This window comes from Sapajus apella, unplaced genomic scaffold (assembly GCF_009761245.1).
Source record: "Sapajus apella isolate SASKATOON/1434 unplaced genomic scaffold, GSC_monkey_1.0 scaffold172, whole genome shotgun sequence".
Lineage (NCBI taxonomy): Eukaryota > Metazoa > Chordata > Mammalia > Primates > Cebidae > Sapajus > Sapajus apella.
Window position 1 is genome coordinate 984,275 of NW_022437112.1, and position 25,977 is coordinate 1,010,251.

At 46.1% G+C, this 25,977-nt stretch overlaps 1 protein-coding gene across 6 annotated transcripts in view; it reads right to left on the minus strand.

The window, feature by feature from the left end:
• GYG2 (glycogenin 2) overlaps positions 1–12,926 on the minus strand; it is a 51,400-nt gene extending 38,474 nt beyond the window's left edge. For 3 of the 6 annotated variants that reach the window (XM_032267801.1, XM_032267798.1, XM_032267797.1), the window contains exon 1: positions 11,608–11,813. In XM_032267801.1, coding sequence (XP_032123692.1) covers positions 11,608–11,773 — 166 coding nt within the window. In that variant the 5' untranslated portion in view covers positions 11,774–11,813. Of the gene's footprint in view, positions 1–11,607; positions 11,814–12,639 lie in introns of those variants that run through there. The other 3 variants (XM_032267802.1, XM_032267800.1, XM_032267799.1) reach the window with 3 other exon arrangements.
• Between the last annotated feature and the right edge of the window lie 13,051 nt (positions 12,927–25,977).

The window sequence follows — 25,977 nt, forward strand, 5'->3', positions numbered from 1 at the left end:
TCATCTACCTATCACATACCTATCCATCCATCCATCATCTACCTATCATTTACCAATTCTCTTCACATCTATTATTTGTTATCTAGCTTACTATCACGTACCTCTGTTATCTATCTATCTAATCCATCTACCTCTAACATCTATTTATCATATATCAACTGTATCTATTTATCCATTATTTATGGATCTATCATCTTTCTATCATCCATCTATCTGTCTATCTCCATCATCTTTCTACCTATCACCTTTCTATTATCCATCCACCTATCTATATCTATCATCTACCTATCATATGTGTCCTCTATGCCCTCTATGTATCTACTTATTTATGTCTATCAATATTTCTATCATCTACCTATCTACCTAATTATTTCTACCACCATCATCTACCATCTGTCTCTAGTTTTCTTAATTACTAGCTTTAAAATGATAATAATGGTGATTACTACTCCTTTAGACATTTCTAAAGGCCTGAGGTCTGATCAAAATTACTTCCCAAGAACAGGCATAGCTGTCATGAACCTGTTCAGTCATCTGTTAGGCTCTTCTGTCTCTAAGCAGAGGAGAGAGATGGGAGAGGAAGCAGACACTGGGGACTGGCATCTACAAAGCCCAGAGCTGGCCAAGGTAAAGGTGCTGTGTGAACTTCACCCACAGACCTCGAAAACCAGATAATGTGTAAAACAGAGCCAGAGATCCAATCCCCTACCCCATCCTCACCAAGATTTCTCTGATCCATATCTTGAAAGAGCATGGAGGCAGAAAGAACTATCAAGTTGAACCCCCAGTGCTGAGCCCTAAGTGTGAACATATTTCTAAGCAGCATAATGGGTATCCCCATACCTAAACATACGACCTGCTTAGATCTTCACCTTTCCATGCAAAGTCTCAGAATATTAATGGGAAATTAACATAACATAAAACGAACCATTTTAAAGTACAGGTTACCGGTGTTCAGTCCATACACAAGGTTGTGCAACCACTACCTTCAGGTAATCCGAGGACATTCGCATGACTCCAAAAAGAGACCCTGTACCCATTACGCAGTCACTCCCCATTGCCTCTTGCCAGCCCTGGCAACCACAAATCCACTTTCTATCTCTATATTCCTATTTTGGATATTTCCTACAAATGGACTCATACACTATGTAGCCTTTTGAAAATGAAATACTTTTATTTTTTCTTTCTATTTATCACAATAAACTTCACATGACATAAAATTCACCATTGTAAAAGCACAATTCATCACAATGTTGTACACCCACCACCTCTGTCATCACCCCAAAAAGAAGCCCTTCACTCATTCAGGAGTCTCTCCCCATTCTCTCTTCCCCAGCTCCTGACAACCACCAATTCACTTTTTATCTCTATGGATTTGCCTGTTCGGCACAGTTCATGTCAATGGAATTAAACATCATATGGCCTTTTGTGTCTGACTTCTTTCCATCAGCATGATGTTTTCAAGATCCATCCATTTTCACCAATTCAATCACGTAACTAAAAGTGTAAACTAGGAATCTTCCAAGCAAAGATGGTGGATAGGGAGCTCCTGGTTTCTCTTTCTTTCCTTCTGAGATAAAAGGAGAACAAACTAAAAGTGTGCTATGGACTGCAAATGTGAACCCCAAGCCAACAAGGAGGCAGGAGAAAACTGTCAGCCAATAACAGAAACCGGAGAAGTCACTGAAATTCTGCAAAATTCTCAGAAGCCCAATATGCCCATCGCCGGGGGAAAATCAGATAAGAGGATCTACTCTAAAGGAAATAAAAAGCCCCCCCCAAAAAATAATTACCACCACATAAAAGTGGAATTCCTAACCTATAACATAACCTTAACAAATTCAGACAAGTCAGCAACCCTTGCAAATGGGCACAGCTCAACTTACATTCCTCATTTTTATACATGTGGATATAAAGCATTACCAAATATTTGAAAAACAACTTCACCAAAAAAGAGAGAACTGAAGGAAGTTATGGGGTGGAGTGGGAAGAACCCCACAAATACCAGGCAGTCCATGAAATAGAAATTCAAGGACAGACAGACATAAAAATTCTGACTGCACTAATTAGTTTTATTTCAAAAGATTAGGGGGAGAGGGATACATCTATAAACCAAGAATCAAATGCTACAGAAAAGATCACTCTAAGGATAAGAAATAGTTCTTAGGAGTTTGAAATATGATTTGCTGGAGTGAAAATGGAGTAACAGAAGGTTTGAAAAATGTCATTGAGGAAATCTCTCAGAAAGTAGAATAAAGGGACAATGGAAAATTTCAAAAAGCTAGAAGCCTACAGGAGTGATTCAGAAGGTTCACCAACATGGGTTTCAGATGAAGAGAATAGAAAAAAAAACAGAAAGAAGAAAAGTTTTCAAAGAAATTAAAGAGGAAATTTTCTCAAGAGCAGAAAGTCAGTCTTCAGATGTAAAAAGCCCAGAGAGTATGCAGCAAAAGAAAAAGAAAACCAAGAAAGAAAGAGAGAGAGAATGGAAAGAAGGAAGGAAGGAGAAGGGGAGGGAAGGGGAAGGTGAAGAAGGAAGAGGAGGGGAGTAGAGGGGAGTAGAAGGGAGGGGAGAGGAGGAGAGGGGAGGGGAGGGGAGGGGAGGGGAGGGGGGAGGAGAGGGGAAAGAAGAAGAGGAGAGGGAGAGATGGAGAGAGAGAGAGAAAAAAAAAAGAAAGAAAGAAAATCAACAGTCCTTATCCTGACAATATGTTTCTGGAATTTAAAAACACCAAGGATAAGGAGAACATCTTGAAAATGCCAAGAAAATGAAAGTATAATAAAAATGCAGATCAATCCTACAAAGGATGAGACTTAGACTTCTTATCATGAATAGTAGACACTACAACAGAGCACCATATCTAAACTCTGAGTGCAATGGTCCTCAACCTAAAATTCTATACGCAGACCAAATAGCTAAAATTCTACACCCAGGGCAATTAGCACACCTGCTGCACATTCAACTACCAGGTACCATTTCTCTGGCAAGTATTGGAGTATGTGTTTCATACTGAGAAAGGACTTGTATTCATTTAATTTTCAAATAGATTTTTTGCACATGCCCGTAATCCCAGCTACTTGGGAAGCTGAGACAGCAACGTTGCTTGAGCCCAGAAGTTAGAGGCTGCAGTGAGATACAGTTGTGCCACTGCACTCCAGCTTGGGTAACAGAGCAGAACCCTGTCTTTAAAAAGAAAATATATGTGTGTGTATGTGTGTGTGTGTGTGTATTTAATTGCAAACAGATGGCAAAGTAAAAAATAAATCAAATCATATATATTATGAAAAGAATCATCAGCAAAGTAATGTCAAACTGAAAATAAAGTGCCATTTACAATTTTTAGTCTTTCATTGGCTATATTAAGATTTATTTGTAATCTCCAATGTATAGATTATTGAAATCTGAGGAACCATGTTTAAGGACCATGTGAATTGAAGAATAGAAAGGAAAAAGGAGTGTGTTGTTTAGGAATCACAATGACAAAGGTAAGAGAACCCCCACAGGGGGGCGTTGTTTTGAGATTTCCTCCTGAGCTGACTGTTCTGCTCACCTTCGAGATGCTCAGAGGGATTGATTCCCCTCTGAACTTCACCATTGAATCTGAGAATGAGGGCTAAATCACACTCCAAAGGCCAGACTTTGGGATTTTCCTTCAGAAACAGACGACTGAGGTTAGATCTTGCTATTTAGATGCTTGGTCCTGCAAGAACAAGCTTTGCAGAATATTTGCCATGCCAACTCCTATACCCCAGTAAGGAAGAGTCCACTGTCTCCAATCCCACATACTGACCTGCACTCTTTTTTTTTTTTTTTTTTTTTTTTGAGACGGAGTTTCGCTCTTGTTACCCAGGCTGGAGTGCAATGGCGCGATCTCGGCTCACCGCAACCTCCGCCTCCTGGGTTCAGGCAATTCTCCTGCCTCAGCCTCCTGAGTAGCTGGGATTACAGGCACGCACCACCATGCCCAGCTGATTTTTTGTATTTTTAGTAGAGACGGGGTTTCACCATGTTGACCAGGACGGTCTCGATCTCTTGACCTCGTGATCCACCCGCCTCGGCCTCCCAAAGTGCTGGGATTACAGGCTTGAGCCACCGCGCCCGGCTAATTTGTTGTATTTTTAGTAGAGATGGGGTTTCACCATGTTGACCAGGATGGTCTCGATCTCTTGACCTCGTGATCCACCCGCCTCGGCCTCCCGAAGTGCTGGGATTACAGGCTTGAGCCACCGCGCCTGGCTGGCTGACCTGCACTCTTAAGGAGCAGAGAGGAAGAACAGATAATGTGTAAAATGAAACTTGCCATCATTTGACCTGGGTCATGAGCTCCTGAACCAGTAGATTTAGATCCCTATTGCCTACCTGCTCGGTCTCCCTAAGAACCCCAGAAGCCTCCTCTGTGCAGAGCATTTATGACATGAATTCTGTGCTAAGGAGAAGTCCACTTGCCTCCAATCCCACATTCTACTCTTGTATAACTAACCTGAGATCTTAAGAGAGAGGCACCACAGAAAAGGTTGCGGTTTTTGTTTATTTTTCTGTGGTGGTGGTTTTGGAGACAAGGTCTCCCTCTGTTGCCCAGGCTGGAGTGCAATGGTGTGATTTCAGCTTACTGCAGCCTCAACTTCCTGGGAGCAAGCAATCCTCCCACCTCAGCCTTCTGACTAGCTGGGACCACAAGTGCACACCACTACGTCCAGCTATTTTTTATATTTTTTGTAGAGGCAGATTATGTTGCCAAGGCTGGTCTCAAATTCCTGGGCTCAGGTGATCTGTCCACCTCGGCCTCCCAAAGTGCTGGGACTACAGGTGTGCCACTGTGACTGGCCTTTTTTTTTTTTTTTTTTTTTGTCAGGGTCTTGCTCTGTCTGTTACCTAGGCTGGAGAGCAGCAGCATCACAGCTCACTGCAGCCTAGAACTCCTGGGCTCAAGTCATCCTCCTGCCTCAGCCTCCTGAGTAGCTGGGACTACAGATGCTCACCACTGCACCTGGCTAATTTTTAATTTTTCTGTAGAGATGGGTTCTCTTGCTCTGTCACCCAAGCTGATCTTGAACTCCTGGCCTCTAGCGATCCTCTGGTCCTGGCCTGCCAAAGAGCTACGATTACAGGTGTGAGCCACTGCGTCAGACTAGAAAACATTTAAAGTGGGTCTCACATCAACCACCCTGAGTGACAACTTCCCTCCTTTGCATTCTCTGCTCTACCGTGTAGATTCTGCTCCCTGTTATCTGTCTCCTCAGTCCTTAAAATCACATCTTCTCCCCCAACATACAGCGAAAGTCATCAGATGCCCTGAAAGCCAATCCAATGCCAATGGTTTCCTCATTGTCTGCAAATGTAAGCCGGGTCCATACTGCTGGTCAGCTCATCCCTCACACTCAGTCCCCACATCGACCTCAACCCTTCCAGGTCTTCAGGCATATCCTATGAGTGGACACCATGGGGCTACTATCACTCCCTTAACTCACCTGGAACTCCCTCTCCTCCCAGGCACACGGTGACAATAGTAAAGACCACCTATCCCTCGGAGATCTTCCTGCAAACGCTGCTCCCTAAGACAGCCCTTCTCATCACAGTCCCTCACCTCCTATGAGGCAGGACCCTTCATCTCTTGTGCCATCTTACCTACTGTGCTCATTTTGCTTACTGTGTGGGCTTATCACTGACTCCTTTCCCTAGCAAACTCATGAATGAGTTTCCTGGGGCTGCCGTGAGAAAGTACCACAAACTGGGAGGCTTAAACAACACACATTCACTCTCTTACAGTTCTGAAGGCCAGGATTCCAAAACCAAACTCTAGGGGAGGGTCCTTCCTGCCTCTTCCAGTTCCTGGTGGCTCCAGATGTCCCTGGCTTGTGGCCATATCACTCCAATGTCTGCCTCCATCTCCACGTGGCCTCCTCTGTGTCTGTGTCTCTTCTTTTATCTCTTAGAAGGACACTTGTCATTAGTTTTAGGGCCCACCCAAATAGTCCAGGATAATCTTATCTTGAGATGCTTAACTGCAAAGACCCTATTTCCAAAAAAGGTCTGTAAACCTAAACTAAAATTCTAGTCCTCCCAACTATGTAAATGGCCAATGGCACTCCAAAGTTAACCTGAAAAACGAGTTCAGGCCATAATAAGAAGAGCCGGTCAGACATGCCTCATCATACCCTCCTCCCTTTTGGAATTCAGGAAAAACTTACCACCATAAATGTCAACACAGACCTCAAGTCTGATAAGACACATTTACAGTCTATTGTCTGTACGACTGCTACCTGGAAGCTTCAGCTGCACGATGAAACCTTGGTCTCTTCAACCTCTTCCCATAACCCATTTTCAAATCTACCTATGAGCTGATGCCACCCCCAGCAACCCTCTTGCTTCAAGTAGTCTCACCTTTTCAGATCAAACCAATGTACATCTTACATCTTACATGGATTAATTGATGTCTCATGTCTCTCTGAAATGTGTAAAAGCAAGCTATGCCCCCGCCACCTTTGGCCCATGTTGTCAGGACCTCCTGAGGCTGTGTTATGAGCATGTCCTTAACCTTGGCAAAATAAACTTTCTAAATTGATTGAGACCGGTCTCAGACACTTTTGGTTCACAGGTCCCATTCACAACTTCCGGAGGAATGTGAGTTTTAGGGTGGACACTGCTTAGCCGAGTCCACAGTGCTGTGCACATAAGCTGCCCACACAAGGGCATCTGCTTAGAGAAAGAGGAAAGGATTGAAGCTGGAGACAGAAGACAAAGAAGGTGAAGAGGCAGAAGACGTCTATGTGGACCTAATGACCTGCTCTCAGTGCATTACACGTTCATTGTGAATTCAAGTCCCAGGCAATTCCCACGCACGAGACTCTGCTAGGTACTGGGCCCAGCAGCTGACAAAGTGCAAGCTCTGTCCTCAGACACCCGCAGCTCCATGAGAAACATCAGCCCTAAGAAATGAGTGTTTTAATACTGCAAGCCAAGTCCTGTGGCTGGCAGCAGTTTTTGAAAGGGCACTGTATAAGCTCAGGGATAAATGGCCAGGAAGAACTTATTCAGGAATCAGTGGATCAATAATCAAGAATGAATACAGCTCCCATCCATCCAGGGTCCAGACAAGGCATACCTATGTACTATCACTAATTCCCTTTGCAACACAGAAATGTGCTTCAAAAATGAGAAAACCAGGGCTTCAATGATTAATTAAATGTCTCAGGTCACCTCTGACTCCAACACCCACAAAAGCCCTCAAAGTAGCTACTGTGCCCTGTCTCCAATAAGAAACTGAATTAAAAATAATAAGGCAAAGAAGGAAGAGGCGAAAAAAGTCCATGAGCCGAAGCCAGAGGTGGAGATGATAGGTTACATTCAGCATTCCTGGAGTATGAATCCTCCCAATGTAGCAGCAGTGGGCGGAGAACAAGGACCAACGGGGGCGTGGGTCAGAGGGCCCGGACCACGAAGCTGATATGCAGCATTTTCTATTATCCTCAGGCGTATGAGGAGCTATTGGAGGGTTCCAAGTCCTGTAAGAAGGTCTCATCTCCATTGCCAGGGAGGGCCCTCTGGCTGTCTAGAGAAGAGGATGATGGAAGTGAATTGGCCCAAAGCAGAGTGCAGAGGACAGTGAAGAGAAATGGCGAAATGATCAGTGATTGATCTCCACCTGTGCTGGTTTTATAGCTCTTCATGAGGACACCAGTGACAACTAAGAGAAATGGCAAACTGATCAATGACTGATAACCAGATGCACTGGTTTTTTGTCTCTTCATGAGGATCTCAGTCACAACAAGAAGAAATGACAGAGTGATCAGCGATTGATAACCACGTGCGCGGGCTTTTTCTCTCTTCATCAGGACGCGAGTGACAACTAAGAGAGCTGGCAAGTGATCAATGATCGGTAACCATGTGCACTGGTGTTTTGATCTCTTCATGAGGATCTCAGCGACAACTAAGAGAAATGGCAGAGGGCTCATGGATTGAAAACCACTTGTGCTGGTTTTATAGCTCTTCATGGAGACCGCAGGGAAAACATTATGATTAATGTTTGTAATAGACAGATGATAACCCATTCTGAAATGCCTATGATAAAACCCTAGGCCACAGGACCTCAGAGTGTGTCTGTATTTGAAGATGAGGACTTTAAGAGGTGAGTAAGGTAAAATGACGTCACTAGGGTGGATCCAGCAGCACTGCTGTCCTCCTAACAAGAGATGAGGACACAGACACACACGGAGGGATGACCTTGTGAGGATACAGAGGAAGATGACATCTCCAAGCCCAGCAGAGAGGCCTCAGGAGGAGCCAGCCCTGCCCACACCTGGACCTTGGACTTCCAGCCTCCAGGACTGTGGGATAGTCAATGTCTGCTGTTTAAGCCTCCCAGTCTGTGGGACTTTTTTACGGCGGCCCTAGCAGACAAACACAGCAGTATTCAGATGAATGAGTTATCCAATTATGGGCTGAATTGTGCACCTCCAAAATTCATATATGAATGTTGTAACCTCCAGGACCTCAGAATGTGACTGTATTAGGATACAGGGTCTTTAAAGAAGAGATTAAGGGGCCGGGCGCGGTGGCTCAAGCCTGTAATCCCAGCACTTTGGGAGGCCGAGGCGGGTGGATCACGAGGTCAAGAGATCGAGACCATCCTGGTCAACACGGTGAAACCCCGTCTCTACTAAAAATACAAAAAATTAGCTGGGCATGGTAGCGCGTGCCTGTAATCCCAGCTACTCAGGAGGCTGAGACAGGAGAATTGCCTGAACCCAGGAGGCGGAGGTTGCGGTGCGCCGAGATCACGCAATTGCACTCCAGCCTGGGTAAAAAGAGCGAAAACCCGCCCCCAAAAAAAAAAAAAAAAAAAGAAGAGATTAAGGTAAATGAGGTCACTCGGGTGGGCTCTGGTCCAATAGGATTGGTGTTCTTATAAGAAGAGGAGATTAGGCTGGGCGCAGTGGCTCACACCTGTAATCCCAGCACTTTGGGAGGCTGATCCAGGTGGATCACCATAGGTCAGGAGTTCAAGAACAGCCTGGCCAACATGGTGAAGCCCTCTCTCTACTAAAAATACACAAATTAGCCAGGTGTGATGGCAGGTGCCTGTAATCCCAGCTACTCAGGAGGCTGAGGCAGGAGAATCGCTTGAACCTGTGAGCTGGAGGTTGGAGTGAGCTGAGATTGTGCCACTGCCCTCCAGCCTGGGCGACAAGAGTGAAAATCCATCTCAAAAAAAAAAAAAAGAGGAGATTAGGACACAGACACACACAGAGGGAAGACTCTGTGAGGACCAAGGACACAGACACACACAGAGGGAAGACCCTGTGAGGACCAAGCCTAGGAGAGCAGCCTCAGGAGGGAGCAGCCCTGTCCATACCTACCTTGATCTCAAACCCAAGAGAGAACGCGGACATGGCTACATTTAGAGTGAGAGTTTTATGGAAATACTGGACACTCTGTTTCTCTCTTTGGTTTAGCATGGGTGGAATACTGACCACAGTCACATAATGACAAGACAACCCCAGTTGGCACAAGAGCTCTCTCCAGGAACAAGGGATCCGACACTCAGCCTTTTGCTTTGGAACAAAAACGTGCACCTCCTGAAGGTCAGCCACTTCCCATGCAGGACACTGTAAAACCCATCTAAAGTGCAAAGATGGATCAGCAGATCGCCATGGAACAGAGAGGAATACTGATTGACAGGTGCTTAGCTTCCACATCGCCTTGCCTCAAGGAAACGACTGGAGATGAAGTCCTGGTGCGGTGCTGAGAACCGCCACGGTTATCCAGTGCCACTGCGTTGAAGGAGGCACTTTCCGCTCCATGTGCCACCGCGGGGGGCACTTTCGGCAGCAGTACAGAGTAGAAACACAGCAAGAAAATCTGTCACTGCACTCCAGACAAAAAGGAGATACTGTCACAAAATTAAGTCCAGCCTAGAGATCGCAGGGGCTGAGAATTTATGAACCTGTGGCAACGGTTTCTTTCTACCCCTTGCCTGCTCTCTTGCACTCAAGGCATCTTCTAATCGTCCCTCAAAATCACCTTAGCAGCTTCCTTCTCAGCCCTTCTCTACTCAAAGGTGGCTTTTGTTTTCTGCAGAGTTGAATCTTCTCTTCCGGCACGAAGCTGAGCAAGATGTATCCGAATGTCCGTCTTGAATGCTGCTGTTATACAGACCCTAGCAGGCTTGGGAAAATGTGTGGCTTTCACTTTAGAGAGCTCTAAACACGTCCCTAGAACAGAGAATCTTTTCGGCCGTTCCTTGGAACAAAGTTTTCCAATACACCTCATGAAAACAGCCCTTAAGATCCCTCCCCTGACAATTTTCCTCTCTAAGTCCAGAGTGGGAGAAAACAGGATGGAAGCAGCTCTGTGATTTACTAAATCTCTCCTTTGAATAAAAGAGTAATCTGTTCTGTGTATTTCTTTTAATTGTACTCATGGCCAGGCACGGTGGCTCGTACCTGTAATCCCAGCACTTTGAGAGGCCAAAGGAGGAGGACTGCTTGAGCCTACAAGTTCGAGAGCAGCCTGGGCAGCATAGTAAGACCCTGTCTCTACAAAGTTTAAAAAAAAAAAAACATTTAAAAAGAAATACATAAAATGCACTCAGGAATGATCCAGTCTGGTCCAGTACAAGGAGGTGTCTTAAAGATTTAATGATAAAAAATAGAACCAGCATCTTTCTTATGGGATGAGGTTACAATCTATGTTCTCATATCCAGGCCTCTGAAGTCAATGGTCTATCTGATGTCCACAGAACCAAGTGCAGAGAGATGGGGCTCGCCAGTTCTCAGGGGGCAGGCCTTTCCTGCCTTTCCTGACAGCCTGCCCGCTGCCTGCAGGAGCATTAACTTGGGTTCATATTTTGTTTCTTGGTGTTTTTGGAGACAGGGTCTCACCCTGTCACCCAGGCTGGGGTGCAGTGGTACAATCATAGCTCACTGCCGCCTTGACCTCCTGGGCTCAAGACCTTCCCACCTGAGCTTCCCTAGTAGCTGGGACCACAGGCACCTGCCGCAGCTCCCAGTTAATTTTTATTTTTATTTTTCCTAGAGATGTGGTCTGCCTGTGTTGCCCAGGACGGTCTCAGACTCCTGGCCTCAAGCGATCCTGCTGCCTCAGTTTCCCACAGTGCTGTGATTACAGGCCTGAGCCACCAACCCAGGCCATCGCTGCGTCTGTGCTGGGCACAGAAATTAAACCGATGGCTTGAACTCCAAGAACTGGAAGACAGCCTTTCCCAGAGTTTTTGGGCCATTTTAGGAGAAGACTTCTTACCATCAGCCTTCCAGGCACTGACAGTCTCAGACAGTTCAGTGCTATTCCCAAGAAACAAGCTCAGTGAAACTTCCAGGACTACACCTTACAAAGGGAACTGGTGAAATCCTAACGCCGCCTTCACTTGCTACCAATCACCCCCTCCCAGCAGCTGAAGCCCACCGGTATTTCCAGCAGCGTCGGATGGACCAGTTTCTCCACACCCACTGAGACCTGGGTGAGGCAGTGAGGGGAGACTCGGATTTGAGGTGGTCCTGGGTCAAACTGGGGTTCTCCCCAGCGCAGTCCAATCTCACCCAAGCCAGTAGGAACAGGCAGGCTGAACTGAAGGAGCTTGAGCTACTCACCCGACATGGTCCTCCGTGCTGAGTGCAACGGGCGTGGACCGGCAGGCGGGCGCAGGGGAGCAGTGGGTGGACTTCCCCCACTTCTCCAGGAACCCGTGTGGATTTCCAGGCCTGCGGGCGACAGCGTGGCAGTCCCGACACCCTCAGCTTCAGGCCCCGCTGGCATCACCCCCGGCCACCTATGCACCACTGGGCCCCTGCCTCCCCCGACGCCCCCACGACCCCCACTCCCCGTACTTCCTCCGTGGCGCTCCAGGTCAACCTCCTGCCCTCTGGCCAGGGTACCCTTGACCCCCTGTCCTCCTCACTGTCACCTGTCACCCCTCTGCGTCTAAACACTCATGTGCCCAGCAACAACACCGCCCCCAGGACCCCGACCGACCTCTGCGGTATGAGCAGCCGCCCAGCCGCCCCGCGCACCTGCTTGGAGTTCTGGGCATCTTCTTTCCCCAGCCCAGCTGGCGCCACTCGGTTACCCCCGCCCCCAGTCCACTCCCTGGCCCACCCCTGCGCTCCCGGACCCTGGGATCTGCACCTCCTCCGAGCTTGGTTGGGCTGCCTCTGCCCGCGCCCACCGGCCAGACGCCCCTTCCCCCGTCACTCCAGTGCCCCCCCGGCCCACCCCTGCGCCCCTCGTCCCTTCTTCCCAAGCGCCCCCGAACCCGTTCCAGGCCCTGCACCTCTCCCTTCCCCACCGCTACCACAGCCTCTGCCTTGGGACCGCGCCCGCAACCCCAAGCCTCCCAGCCCTACGACCCCGCCCCCGTCTGTCCTCCGGCCTGGGGTAGCCTCGGTTTCCCCGCGACCCGCCGCGCCCGGACCTGTACTGCCCAGCACTCGGCGCCCCCGCTCGGCGCACCCACCCCCAAGCGCCCCGCAACCCTCCCCTCCTTCGCGCGTGGGCAACCTCTGACCTCCAGCCCCCTGCGCCCCTCACCCCTCCTCTACACTCCAAGCCGTCGCCCCTCCCCCAGCACCCAGCCTCGGCCTCCGGGTTGCGCCCCCACCCCGCTGTACGCCACCGCCCCAGACCTCTCGGTGTTGGGGCAGCGTCTGCGCCCCCCGGCCGTGCCCTGCACCCAGGCTTCCTCCACGACCCACGGCCCCCTGCGCCCCCCGGCAGCCCCCGGCACCTCTTCCGCGGTCCGGCGGCCTCTGCCCTGGGCCGGCGCTGGAGGCTCCGAGGGCATCGATTGGCTTCTGTCCGGATGCGCGGCCCCGCCTCCGCCCACCCCCGCAGGCGCGGGTCGTCTCCGCCAAGCTGCAGCCCCCGCCGGCAAAAAAGCCCGCGCGCCGCCTGGTGCCCAGCCCTGGCTGCGGGGGAGAGACACCCGGGAACCGCCAGGGGCTGCGCCCCATGCCGCGCCCCGCCCCTCGCCCGCAGCGGCCCCCACTGCAGCCCGCGGTTTCTAGGTATGGACATTTAACCTTCAATCAGCCGGCCACAAAGTAAATGTTTGCGATGGCTTAAGGCCCTGGGCCCAAGGCCAGCGCGCAGCCCGGGTGGAGGCCGCTCCTCTGGTAGCCTCCCAGAGGGAGAAGGCAGGGCTCAGACGCGATCTTACCGAATGCATGAAAAATGCACGTGTGCATACTTGCACGCCTGAATGAATGAATGAGTGCACGAAAGAGAGAATAACTGAGTGTTCAGGCCTCCGCTGTTGCATGCATAGTGAGTGAGTGACTGGCTGTCTGCACGCGCTGTATATTCCTGGATGAGTGAGTACGTGTGTGTGAATGCATGTGAGGCGCGAATGAACAAACAACTACACAAGAATGAGCGAGCGAGGAAATGAATGAACCATACGTGTCTGCGCCAAGGAGGGAATGAATGCATTCACAGGTGAATGCATGCGTTGAAGGCATGAATGAGCCAATGCATGTAAGAATGAATTGAGAGATATATGGACGAATGGAGGAGTGACTGTGCCGAAAACTAGGTGAATGCATACATGCATGAATGAAGGCATGAATCTACGAACGAGTGAATGAGTGAGTGGGATGCACGAATGACTGAACAAGTGATTTCATGCATAACTGACTGACTGCATGAATGAGTGAAAGTGAATTTATGATGCACGAGTGACTGCACGAGTGAGTGAACAAGTGAATTCATCCTGTATGAGTGCAGGAACGAGTGAAAGGTGAATTCATGCATACAAGAGTGAGTGCATGAGCGAGTGACTGGATGAGTGGGTGAACAAGTGAATGCACGCCTGCGTGAGTCAGGTGTATGAATGAGTGAGTGAATGAGTGAATTCATGCGTGACTAAGTGCATGGATGACTTAAGTAAATTCATGCATGTACAAGTGCATGTATGAGGGAGTGAACAAGTGAATTCATGCGTGCCTGCATGAGTGAGTGAGTGAACTTATGCATGCAGGATTGAATGAGCACGTGAAGGCATGCATTTATAAAGGAATGAATGTGTGCGAGTGAATGAACAGGGTACATGACAAGTGAATATGTGGATGTATGAGTGAGTGAGTGAATAAATATGTATGAGTATGTGAGTGAGCTGAACAAACTAGCATGTGTGTTAATGCACATACACATGACTGAATGAGTGAAGATTGCATACATGTCATGAATTAATGTATTATGTATGAGTGAATAAATAAATTGAATGCATGGACAAGTTAATGGATGAATGAATGAATGAATAAGTGAAAGTGTGAATGCATGCATGCGTGCACAAGTGAATTAAGTGAATGAATACGTAAATGTGTGAATACATGCCTGTATGAGTTGAATGAGTGAATGAATGTGTGAATGCATGCATGTATGAGTGCATGAATTGAATGACTGAACTTACTTGGAGAAGAAGAGCCTTCATGTGACCATCAGAAAGAGACAGCAAAGGAACCCAGATTCTTGCCGTAACTGTCAATGGCGATCAATGCAAGCTACAGCCAGGCCTTCCTGATTTAGATTAATACCTAGGATGATCAATGGTCTGTGGGTACCAGGCACTGTGCTGAGGGCTGCCCCTGCATCAACTCAGCCTTGGGGACAGGTATTGGTGGTGTTTTTGGTTCTACTTCACAGATGGCCCCAGAGCTGTTAATAAACAGTGGAGGCTATCTCTGACCTCCCACAGGCTGCATGCAAGAATTTCACTCATGACTACTGGGGCTTTGTAAGATATCTGCAGGACGTAGTAAGCCTCAAGAAGGCACATTTATTTATTTTTTTACATGTTATTACAACATGTTTTTTTCTGCATTTGTATTAAACAGGTTTACATATCAAATTTTATTGATTGATTTACTTTATTTGTATAAATGTATGGGGTACAAGTGCAATTTTGTTACATAGATATACTGAGTTGTGGTGAAGTCTGGGCTTTCAGCAGAACCATCACCTGAAGAGTGTACATGGTACCTTTAAGTAATTGCTCATTCCCCACCATCCTCCCACTCTCACCTTTCTGAATCTCCAATGTCTATTAATCCACTCTCTATGTCCATGTGGACATATTATTCAGCTCCCACTTATGAGTGAAAACATGTGGAGTGCTGTGCTCTTGCGCTGGGTAAGGGAGCCATCCTATGGGAAAGGGTCTTACCAGTGTTCTAACAAGAGATGCATTGACAAAGAACTCAGATAGCTCCTGCCTCCTGGACTGTTGAGAATGACGTGACTGTCAACCTGATCCCTTTCCCAGGGTTAGGTGGAAGTTACTACTGGAGTTTTTCACCAAGGCATTTGTGGCATCGGGGCTGGACTCTCTGTGGTGGGCCCGTCCTGTGCACTGTAGGGCGTTGAGCAGCACGCTTTCCCAGTAGTGACAATGAAAACTGACCTCAAACATGGCAAAGTGTTCCCTGGTGGGGGCGAGGGCAGAATGGTTCTTAGTCTGTGAGCCACTGTTTAGATAGATGATAAATAAATAGATAGTTGATGGATAGAGAAATAGGTCAGTAGATACGTGATAGATGATACATAGATAGATGACAGGCAGATGAGATAGGGTGGACGGATGGATGATAGACAGGATGGAGAGATAGGTGATAGATGAATAGGTGATTGATAGATACATAGATCATAGATGGATAGATAGATGGAGATAGATAGATGATAAGTAGATGATAGGATGGAGAGATAGGTGACAGATAAATAGATGATAGATAGATAGATAATAGACAGTACGTAGATGGAGATAGATAAGAAGATAGATGATAGGAAGATAGATAATAGATAAAGATGATAGAGTGATAGAGATAGAGAAATACGTGAGAGATAGATGGAGATGATAGAGAGATGATAGATTGATAGAGATGATAAATAAACCATAGCTCAGTCTCTGCGGTGGACCCATCCTGTGCACTGTAGGGTGTTGAGCAGCATCCCTGGGCTCCACCCACCAGATGCCAGGAGCTCCCACCCCCTCCCAGTTGTCACAACCAGGAAGATCTCCAGACCTTGCCCAATGACCCCTGAGGGTAAAATCATCCCCACTGAGAAACCCTGCTGAGTAACAAGAGAGCACCTTCTGGGTGTGAGCAACTTGGGACTGCGCCAAGCAGAGCCCCTTCTAGGCCCTAAGGAAAGACACAGGAATGCTGCCCCTTCCTCAACCTTCCCACGGCATCTTCACCTTGTGTTTCCAGGTATTCCCAGAGAAGAGTGGCAGGTGAAACTCAGTGAACACCACCCCAGGCTGGCATCCTCAAGATAGGTGCTCTCTGCTGTCAAGCAGCTCACTGGCAGGGTACACAGGCAGGGGGCTGCCTCCCGCCTCCCTCTAAGCAGCTCTCATCTCCACTGCCTGGTGAACACACTTTTCTCCCCATGCAGAGCAGAAGCCTCTGAGCTCCTTAACACACATCACGCACCCCGGACATCTTATCCAGAGCAAAAGTTGGGTAACATCCAGCTTCACCTTGGAGTCCCAGTCTTAAGGGCTTCAGGTCTTTGCTGTGGTGTCATCCTGTGCGCTGCAGGGTGTTGAGCAGCATCCCTGGGCTGCACCCACCTGCCACCTGGAGCACCTCCACACAATGGCAATGACCAAAAGCGTCAGCAGGCATCACCAAGTGTCTCCCAACAGAGCAAAAGCTTGGGCTTCTATTTCCTTGTGAAGTTTTTAATGCACACCCTAAAATTTAAAAAAACAAACTAAACAGAGCTTTCCTGTGCTTTAGCAAGGGTATGGAAAACTTCAAATTACACTAGTGGTTTCTTTAGCCTATGGCCCGGCTTTCTCAGACTCTTCACTGTGGATATTTGGGGCTAGAGGATCACGGTGGCGCGGTCCTGTGCGCTGCACATGGTTTAGCAGATCCCCTGGGCTCCACCCGCTGCATGCAGTAGTGCAGCCACCTAATCATAACAACCACAAATGACTGCACACGTTCCCAAGTGTTCTCTAGCGTCAAAAGCATCCAGGTGACAATCACTGCCATGATTCGATGTAGAGAGATGGATGATAGATAATAGAAAATAGATGATAGATAATCAATAGCTATAGATAAATTGATGATCAGTAGATGGTAAAAAAACAATGATAAATATAGATGGATGACAGGTAGATAGATGATAGAGTTAGATTATAGATAAATGATGATTAATATTTACATTAGATAGAGATACAGATAGAAAACAGACCAATGATTTATAGATAGACAATAGACACATGATGACGATCATAGATAATAGGTAAATGATGATGATGGTAGGTAGATGGGCAGACAGACACATCATAGATAGATAAATGACAGATAATAGATAAATGATAGACGGATGGATGGATAGATGGATAGATTGATGATAGATAAATAGATGAATAATAGGTAGACAATGGACAGATAAATGATGATGATAGATTAGTTCGAGAGACAGAAAGACAGGCAGACAGACAGACAGATGACAGGTAGATTGATGATGATGATGAAGATGGGAAGACAGATAAATGATAGATAATAGATAAATAATGATGATGGATGACAGATGGATATTAGATAAATGATGATGACAGATGAATGGATGAATGGCTCTCTGAGGGGGGCCATCCTGAGCACTGCAGGGTGTTCAGCAGCGTCCTGGGCCCCACCCACCAGCTGTCAGGGGCATTGCTCTTCTCTCAGGAACACGGGGTCTCCAAAACAGAATCCCAGGCTGCGTTTTGCCGAACACCCTCGCCCCGTCTTTTGATTTTGAATTCGGGGTGAGATGTGCAGGCTCACGTGGTCCAGCAGCAGCAGCGGCACCTGGGGAACTGTGTCATGCACATTCTCAGGCGTCTGCGGGCTTCCCCCGACGGCCCCAGGTGAACCGGGCCTTTCCGAGTTCCTAATGTGCAGCCAGGCTTGAGAGGCACTGCTTGCATTTCTGAGATTTGAGGGTCGTGGGGAAGGGTAGCTGGAGCCAGGAGGACTGGAGAGGACGGGGCATGGATTCGGCAGAGACAGAAAAGGGTTGAGGCAGCCAGAGAGAAAGAGACGTTGGCGACATTGCAGGGATGTTTAAACAGCATGTTTAGCGCATGCAGGAGGCCTCGGTCTCCCAACACAAACAAGCGTAGGTGTTGCACCATTCTCTGCCCCATAAATCACCCCACTCCTCCTCACCCGACCTTTCTCCCATTCCACTGAGAATTTGTGCTCTGAAAGCAGAGCATAAGGCACTAAGCCACCGGCAACGCTCATGATCCCCGGGCAAAAGAGCTCCGTTTTTAAACCCGGAGGAGGCATGTTCCCCCGGGGGTTGCAGGGCTCCTGTTCCTGTGTGCGTTGGTCTCCAGGAAGCCACAAAGAGCTTGGCAGCGGGTGAGCTTTGTCATGGGTGCATTCGGAGTAAATCTTTCTCTCCTCCCTGATGCCAGGGAATAGACGTGTGCCAATTTTCCTCGGTAGGCATTTGAAGAAAACGTCAAGACACTTATACGCCTGGGACAATGTTATTGGAGGTAGTTAAAGTTCCGTGTGTGTTCGGAAAGGGACGACTGAAACCCAGAAGGCAGCCGGGCATGGTGGCTGCCACCTGTCGTCCCAGCACTTTGAGGGGCAAGGCATGAGGATCGTGTGAGCTCAGGAGTTCAAGACCAGCCTGCCAATATAGTGACATCCCTCTGTCTTTAGAAAGCATTAAAAAAATATATAGCCAAGAGTGTTGGTACACACCTGTGGTGCCAGCTACTCAGGAGGCTGAAGTGGGAGGATCGCCTGAGCTCAGGAGTTCAAGACCAGGCTGTCCAATATAGTGAGATCCGCCCCCCATCTTTACAAAAGAAAAAACAAAAAAACCTTAGCTGGGTGTGTTGGCACATGCCTGTAGTCCCAGCTACTCAGGAGGGCAAAGTGGGAGGACTGCTTGAGCCGGGGAGGTCAAGGCTGCAGTGAGCCATTATCACACTATGGCACTTCAGCCTGGGTGACAGAGCAAACTCAGAAGGCACAGAACAGATGATTGTGCCAAGCTCTTTGATTGCACAACATGATTGTGACAAAGGTTCTAAGAATTTAAGACAAGATCAGAATGAGAGAACACATTTGCGATACACAGAACATGTGTCTACATGTATGTGTGCACATCACAGTTACAATTACATTTCAATATTTTATCTTTTGGTAAAGATTAACATAATAATGTATAAAGAACTACATTGGCAAACAAACTTTTGTGTTTGTGGCAAACACAAAAATAAGCAAATGATTTGCAGCGTGTACTACTGGCTGCCCAGTCAACCACCATTTTTCCTTATTGTTGGCGGAGCCTGTCCTTTTTCCCAAAGTCCCTTCATGCTTTCTCACCTGATCACTTTTTTTTTTTTTTTGAGATGGAGTCTCACTCTGTCCCCCAGGCTGGAATGCAATGGCATGATCTCGGCCACTGCAACCTCCACCTCCCGGGTTCAAGCAATTGTCCTGCCTCAGCCTCCCGAGTAGCTGGGATTACAGGCATGCCCCACCACACCCTGCTAATTTTTGGATTTTTAGTAGAGATGGGGTTTCACCACGTTGGCCAGGTTGGTCTTGAACTCCTGACCTCAGGTGATATGCCTGCCTTGGCCTCCCAAAATGCTAGGATTACAGATGTGAGCCACCGTGCCATCCTAACTTTTGTATTTTTAGTAGAGACAGGGTTTCACCATGTTGGCCAGGCTGGTCTCGAACTCCCGACCTCAGATGAGCTGGAGGTATAGCACTTATCTTCTGCCATGAGTGAAACGGGCCAATGACTTATGAAACACAGGACTGCAAGGCACAGAGAACGCGGCTACTGGAAGACATTGTGAAGCCCTCAAATTGACCCAGCCCAGAGGTCCCGAATCTAAGTACATCTTGTTACGGATGCTGTCTTTATTGCTTCAACCATGTTGAGTTGGCAGAGATAGAGAAGGGTTGAGGCGGCCACTTGGGGAGGGAGATTGATGAAACTGCAGAGATGTCAGGGGAAAAGTGTCATCATTTATAAAATCGAGTAGAAATTGTGAAACATGTTGGTCACAGAATTCCTTTGCCCTCTTTTTTTGTTTTGCATTTTTTTGAGACAGAGTCTCACTCTGTCTTGCCCAGGCTGGATTGTAGTGGCATGATGTTGGCTCACTGCAGCCTCCACTTCCTGGGTTCAAGCAATTTTCCTGTCCTGAGTGGCTGGGACTACAGGCATGTGTCACCATGGCTAGATAATTTTTGTATTTTAATAAAGATGGGGTTTCACCATGTTGGTCAGGCTGGTCTCAAACTCCTGACCTCAGGTTATCTGCCCACCTTGGCCTCCCAAAGTGCTGGGATTACAGGTGTAAGCCACCACACCTGGCCTCCTTTGCCCTGTTAACAATCATTAAGGGCCTAGAGGAACTTTTGTTTTTGTGCATTATAGATGTCCATACGTTCTGTAATTAAATTACATTGCATTAAATTTAATGCTGTAATAAATTTAAATTCTGAAATTAAAATGAAAAGTTTTTGACTAATAAATTTAAAGATAATAATAAACACACTACATTTTATGTAAGTAACATAATTTTATGAAAAATTGTAATATATTTTTTCAAACAGAAAAGCTTTCATAGGGGAAGAGTGTACTGTTTTACATGCTTACAAATCTTGTTAATATCTGATGTATGAGGAAACGACCAGTTTCTCAGATCAACATTTCTTATGTGGTTCAGGTTAAAGTAGATGAAGAAAATCTAGCCTCACGAAGATATATAGTTAGAGAAAGTATTTTAATAATCTTTTAATAACTGTGAATGTATGATAAAACTTGATCATCAATAGCTTCTTAAAGATAAGGTAGTGTGGAATCTGAAATCCTATCTGTGGTGTGTTTTTTCTTTTTTTTTTTTTTTTTTTTTTGAGATGGAGTCTTACTCTGTTGCCCGGGCTGGAGTGCAGTGGTGTGACCTCTGCTCACTGCAATCTCTGTCTTTCGGGTTCAAGCAATCCCCTGCCTCAACCTACCGAGTAGCTGGGATTACAGGTGCCTGCCACCACACCTGGCTAGTTTTTGTATTTTTAGTAGAGACTGGGTTTCAGCATCTTGGCCAGGCTGGTCTTGATCTCCTGACCTCATGATCCATCAGCCTCGGCCTCCCAAACTGCTGAGATTATAGGTGTGAGCCACTGCGCCTGGCATATGTATATATATTTTTAAAAAACACATTTGTTAATATCCCTGTCCATCTCATCCCAAAAGTCTTTAGCTAGAATACCAACAGAAAATATCTCCTCTTCAATATTATTCAAGTTTCGGCCCAAAGAAAGGCTTTATTCATTCATTTTCCCATGTGTTTAATAAGTCTTTAGGGACAGGCGTGGTGGCTCGAGCCTGTAATCCCAGCAATTTGGGAGGCCAAGATGGGAGAATCACTAGAGCCCAGGAGTTCAAGACCAGCCTGGGAAGCACAGTGAGACCACGTCTCTACAAAAACAATAAATAAATTAGCCAGGTATGGTAGGACATGCCTGTCGTCACAACTACTCAGGAAGCTGACGTGACAAGATTGTTGGAGTGCAGGAGTTTGAGGCTGCAGTGAACCATGATCACACTGCTGCACTCCAGCCTGGGCAACAAAACAAGACATTGTCTCAATAAATAAATAAATAAGTCTTTAATGAGCACCTACTACATGCCAGTCATGTTTCTGGAAACTGGGGACAAATCCACGCCTTTGTAAGCAGTTGCATTCTAGAGGGGGATGGAGCCAAGAGAGAAACAATAAAAGGCGATATTTTCTCATATGTTGGAAGTTGATATGAGATAGAGAGAAAAGATTAGAGCAGAGGATGTGGGCAGGGAAGTGCTCGTAGTGGGTGGGGACCTGTGATTGAAATGGTCGACAGCCCATGGTGGACTCTGTCAATTTTAACCCCCAGCCTTCCCACCAGCTCTGCCATGGGCTCAAACGTTCTATGCTTGTCAGGTCCAAGCACTGCTTTCACTTTTGGTTGGGGAAAAATTGGCAGCTTCTCTTTCCATATGTCATGTCTACATCCCAGCTATTCATAAACAAGCAGTCATGTTTCATGAATATCTGTTTAGCAAGGGGCAGATGCACAGGACTAGGGGCAGCAGGGAGACAGCTGTGAAGCAAAATGTGACAGTGGCTGGTGGGAACCCAGGGAATGCATTGCATTTATATTTGGAACTGTGGGGGAAGATGCAGCTTAGATGGAGGCCATTCCAAGTCACCCAAGTGCTTCAGTGTTCGGAACCCAGAATAGCACGTGGTATGAAACTGCCTGGTGGGCTGAGACTGGACAAGCTAGTTCCGTTCTCTGGCAAGTCAGGTCTTCCGGACTCAGCCCCTGGAAAGCTGCCACTCTTCCTCACTTTACTCCTTCTCCTCTCCCCTCACCGTTGGATCTTGTGAGCCTTTCTTCAACAGACACGCTCCTCTCTGCAGTTTTGTATGAAGTTCATAATTAGGCTTAGATCAAAGTTGTGGTGGAAGCCTTTGTAATTCTGAAGGAAGCAGCAAAGTCATTGAATGACAGCCCCAAGACTAACTTTTATGTTAAATGAAAAAAATGTTGCAGCCAATAGTAACTTTTTTGAATGTTCAATTCAGAAATGTTGCTGGGTGTCGCATGGCCCTGCTGAGAAACTGCATGCTGTAAGATAGTGATGGTTACACAGTTTTTACCGTGATAAGCTAGTTTTATAGCTATGCACAAGCTGACCGTGACGGAACCAGAACTGAGCACCATTTGAGAGATTCTCTTTGTACAGCTCTCAAATTCTGCAATTACTGTTTTGGCTTTTAAGCACCAGTTCCTGACGGGCACATGGTAGGGGTGATAATACACTATACCTCCCCAGTCACGGCTGGAGCTCTAATTCTATCTTTGTAAACAACTCATTATCGCTGACATCTTTTTTTTGACGGGGTCTTGCTCTGTTATCTGAGCTTCAGTGCAGTGATGCAATCTGAGCTCACTGCTGCTTCAACCTCCCAGGCTCAAGCGATTCTCCTGCTTCAGCCTCCCAAGTGCTAGGATTACAGGTGTGTACTACCAAACCCGGCTAATTATTTAACTCTTGATATGTTGCTCAGCTTGGTCCCAAACTCCAAGGCTCAAGTGATCGATCCACCTCAGCTTCCCAAGGTGCTGAGATTACAGGCATGAGCCACCACACCCAGCCAACATCCATTTTTATGTGTACATGTGTAAAGTATTTAAATTATTTTTAAAAACTGGGCAAGGTGGCTCGTACCTGTAATCCCAGCACTTTGGGAGGCCGAGGCGGGCAGATCACCTGAGGTCAGGAGCTCAAGACCAGCCTAGTCAATATGGTGGGTGAAACCTTGTCTCTACTAAAAATAAAAAAATTAGCCAGGCATGATGGTGCATGCCTGGAATCCTAGTTACTTAAAAGGCTGAGGCAGGAGAATTGCTTGAGCCCAGGAGGCAGAGGTTGCAGTGAGCTGAAATCGTGCCACTGCACTCCAGCCTGAGCAACGGAGTAGGACTCCATCTCAAAATAAATAAATAAATAAAATAAAATAAAATTAAAATAAATTATTTTAAAAGCATATTTTTCTCTTATTTTCCTAGTAAAATAAAAAGAATAAGCCAATGGTATAGTTATTCTCTGTTACTCTTACTGGCAGTAGGCCTTCCTAATTAGAACATCATTTATTTCATTAGCTTTCCAAATCACTCTATTTTGATAGATTGATTTATCATTTTTGGGTGAAATAATAAATTATTTTTTATTTTGCACATGTAAAAGGATAACTTCTAAAATCAGATTGAATGGAGAAGGATTTAATTAAAGTAATCAATTTTTAAAAGATTGTAAGCATTTGTAATGCTCAAAATATCGATTTTTTTTTTCATTTTTGGAGACAAGGTCTCCCTCTGTTCCTCAGGCTGGAGTGCAGTGGCACAATCATAGCACACTGCAGCCTTGAACTTTCTGGGCCCAAGTGATCTTCCTGCCTCAACCTCCCAAGTAGCTAGGACTACAGGCACACACTACTGCAAACAGCTAATTAAAAAAAAAAATTGTAGAGATGGGGTCTTGCTCTGTTGCCCAGGCTGGTCTCCAACCTCTGGCTTCAAGTGATCCACCTATCTTGGCCTCCCAAAGTGCTGGGATTACAGACATGAGCCCCTGCACCCAGTCTGAAAAATCTAATTTTTAAGAGCTCTTTGGGGATATATGAATTATACTGTGGTCACCCCTTTGTAAAATTTTTAGTATTTTAATTATTAAATTTAGTGGCAATTAATATCCAACACTCCCTCTTTTGTATTTTGATTATTTTGTGAAATTGTTATGCAGCTTATTTTAAAAGAACTTTCATACTATAGACCTAAGAATAATATATTGAAAAAAATAAAATTTCTGAGGCTATAAGGCCCAAAGCTATAAGGCCTCCTTAATATATATTGTTTTTATTTTTACAGGAGACACACACACACACAAACACATATACATTTGCATTATATATATATTTCCCTTTATACGAAAAATTTTCTGATTAAACCTTGAATGTCATTAGAATCACAAGATAACAGAAGTGTTCTCCTTAGCTAAACTAATGAGCCTAATTCCATTTGGATTTGTGCATCCCAATAATTTTTTTCTCTGTAGGTCTCATTTGCATAGAAATGTTATGAAATGAGATAAAATCCATGGTCCTCACCACAAAACATGACTTCTGCACAGAAAACATACAGTCGGAAAAGTCCGAACTCTTTAGCAAGTCCTCAAAGGCAACATGTGACATCTGTGAAGTCAAGAAGCAAGTGTCACCTTGACTCAAATGCCTCATGTAATTGCAGAATCCCTCACTTTATCCATTTGAAGGAAAACTCTCAACCCTGTGGTTTGGATCAATGAAGCCAAGCAGACAGGACAGCTGACACTTTTGCACGGTTCTTTTAGACGATGTGTTTTAGATCTGTCAGATGGCATTAAAAAATCTCCTCTAGGTCTGAGTCTAATGTCAGAATGGTAAATTTCAGAAAAATATAAAAGCTGCCCACTTCTGACTGTTTTGAACTTCATAGCAGAAAATAATATCAGAATCTTGCCATCTGCTATTTCTACCAAAGTAAGGCAGCTTTCCAAATCTGGTGTCTCATCACAAGTTTATGGGCAAAAAGAATCTAATTTCTTTTCCTTCCTTCCTTCCTTCCCTCCTTCCCTCCTTCCCTCCTTCCCTCCTTCCTTCCTTCCTTCCTTTCTTCCTTCCAACAGTCTCACTGTTGCCCAAGCTGGAGTGCAGTGATGCAATCATAGCTCACTATGATCTTGAATTCCTGAGTTCAAGTGATCCTCCCACGTAGCTGGGACTACAGGCGTGCACCACGAAACCCAGATAATTATTTAATCTTTATTAGAGATAGGGTCTCAGTATGTCGCCCAGGCTGGTCTTGAACTCCGAGGCTCAAGCAATCCCAAAGTGGTGAGATTACAGGTGTGATCAACTACGCCCAGTCTAATTTTTTGGAAAACTATACCCAAGCCACTAATTTTTGAAGGTGAGTTATATTACCTTCAAATGACTTGATTATCTGACATTTCTGACCATCTAAATGAACTTAATTGAAAAAAAAATTGATGGCTATATGAAAATAGCATGTACCGAAAACATTGATGAATTCACAGCAAGAATTTGCTTTTGGTGAAAGAATTACATGGTTTGCTACAGATGGTTTTAGAATTTGAATCCTAAAGAAGAACTGTTGAAATGAACAGAACCATATCTGTGCACGCATGAAGAGAAATGTTATTGTTTCAAAATACTCGAAAGGAAAAAGTTTGATGGTATTTGAAATCCACTGGCCCCATCGCAATACACTTCAACAGGACATACATCAATGAGTAAAATGGGAATACCTATGAGATTTAAGAGTCTCACTTAAGAGGGCAATAAAAGATGGTGTGAATGAAAATTTCAATTT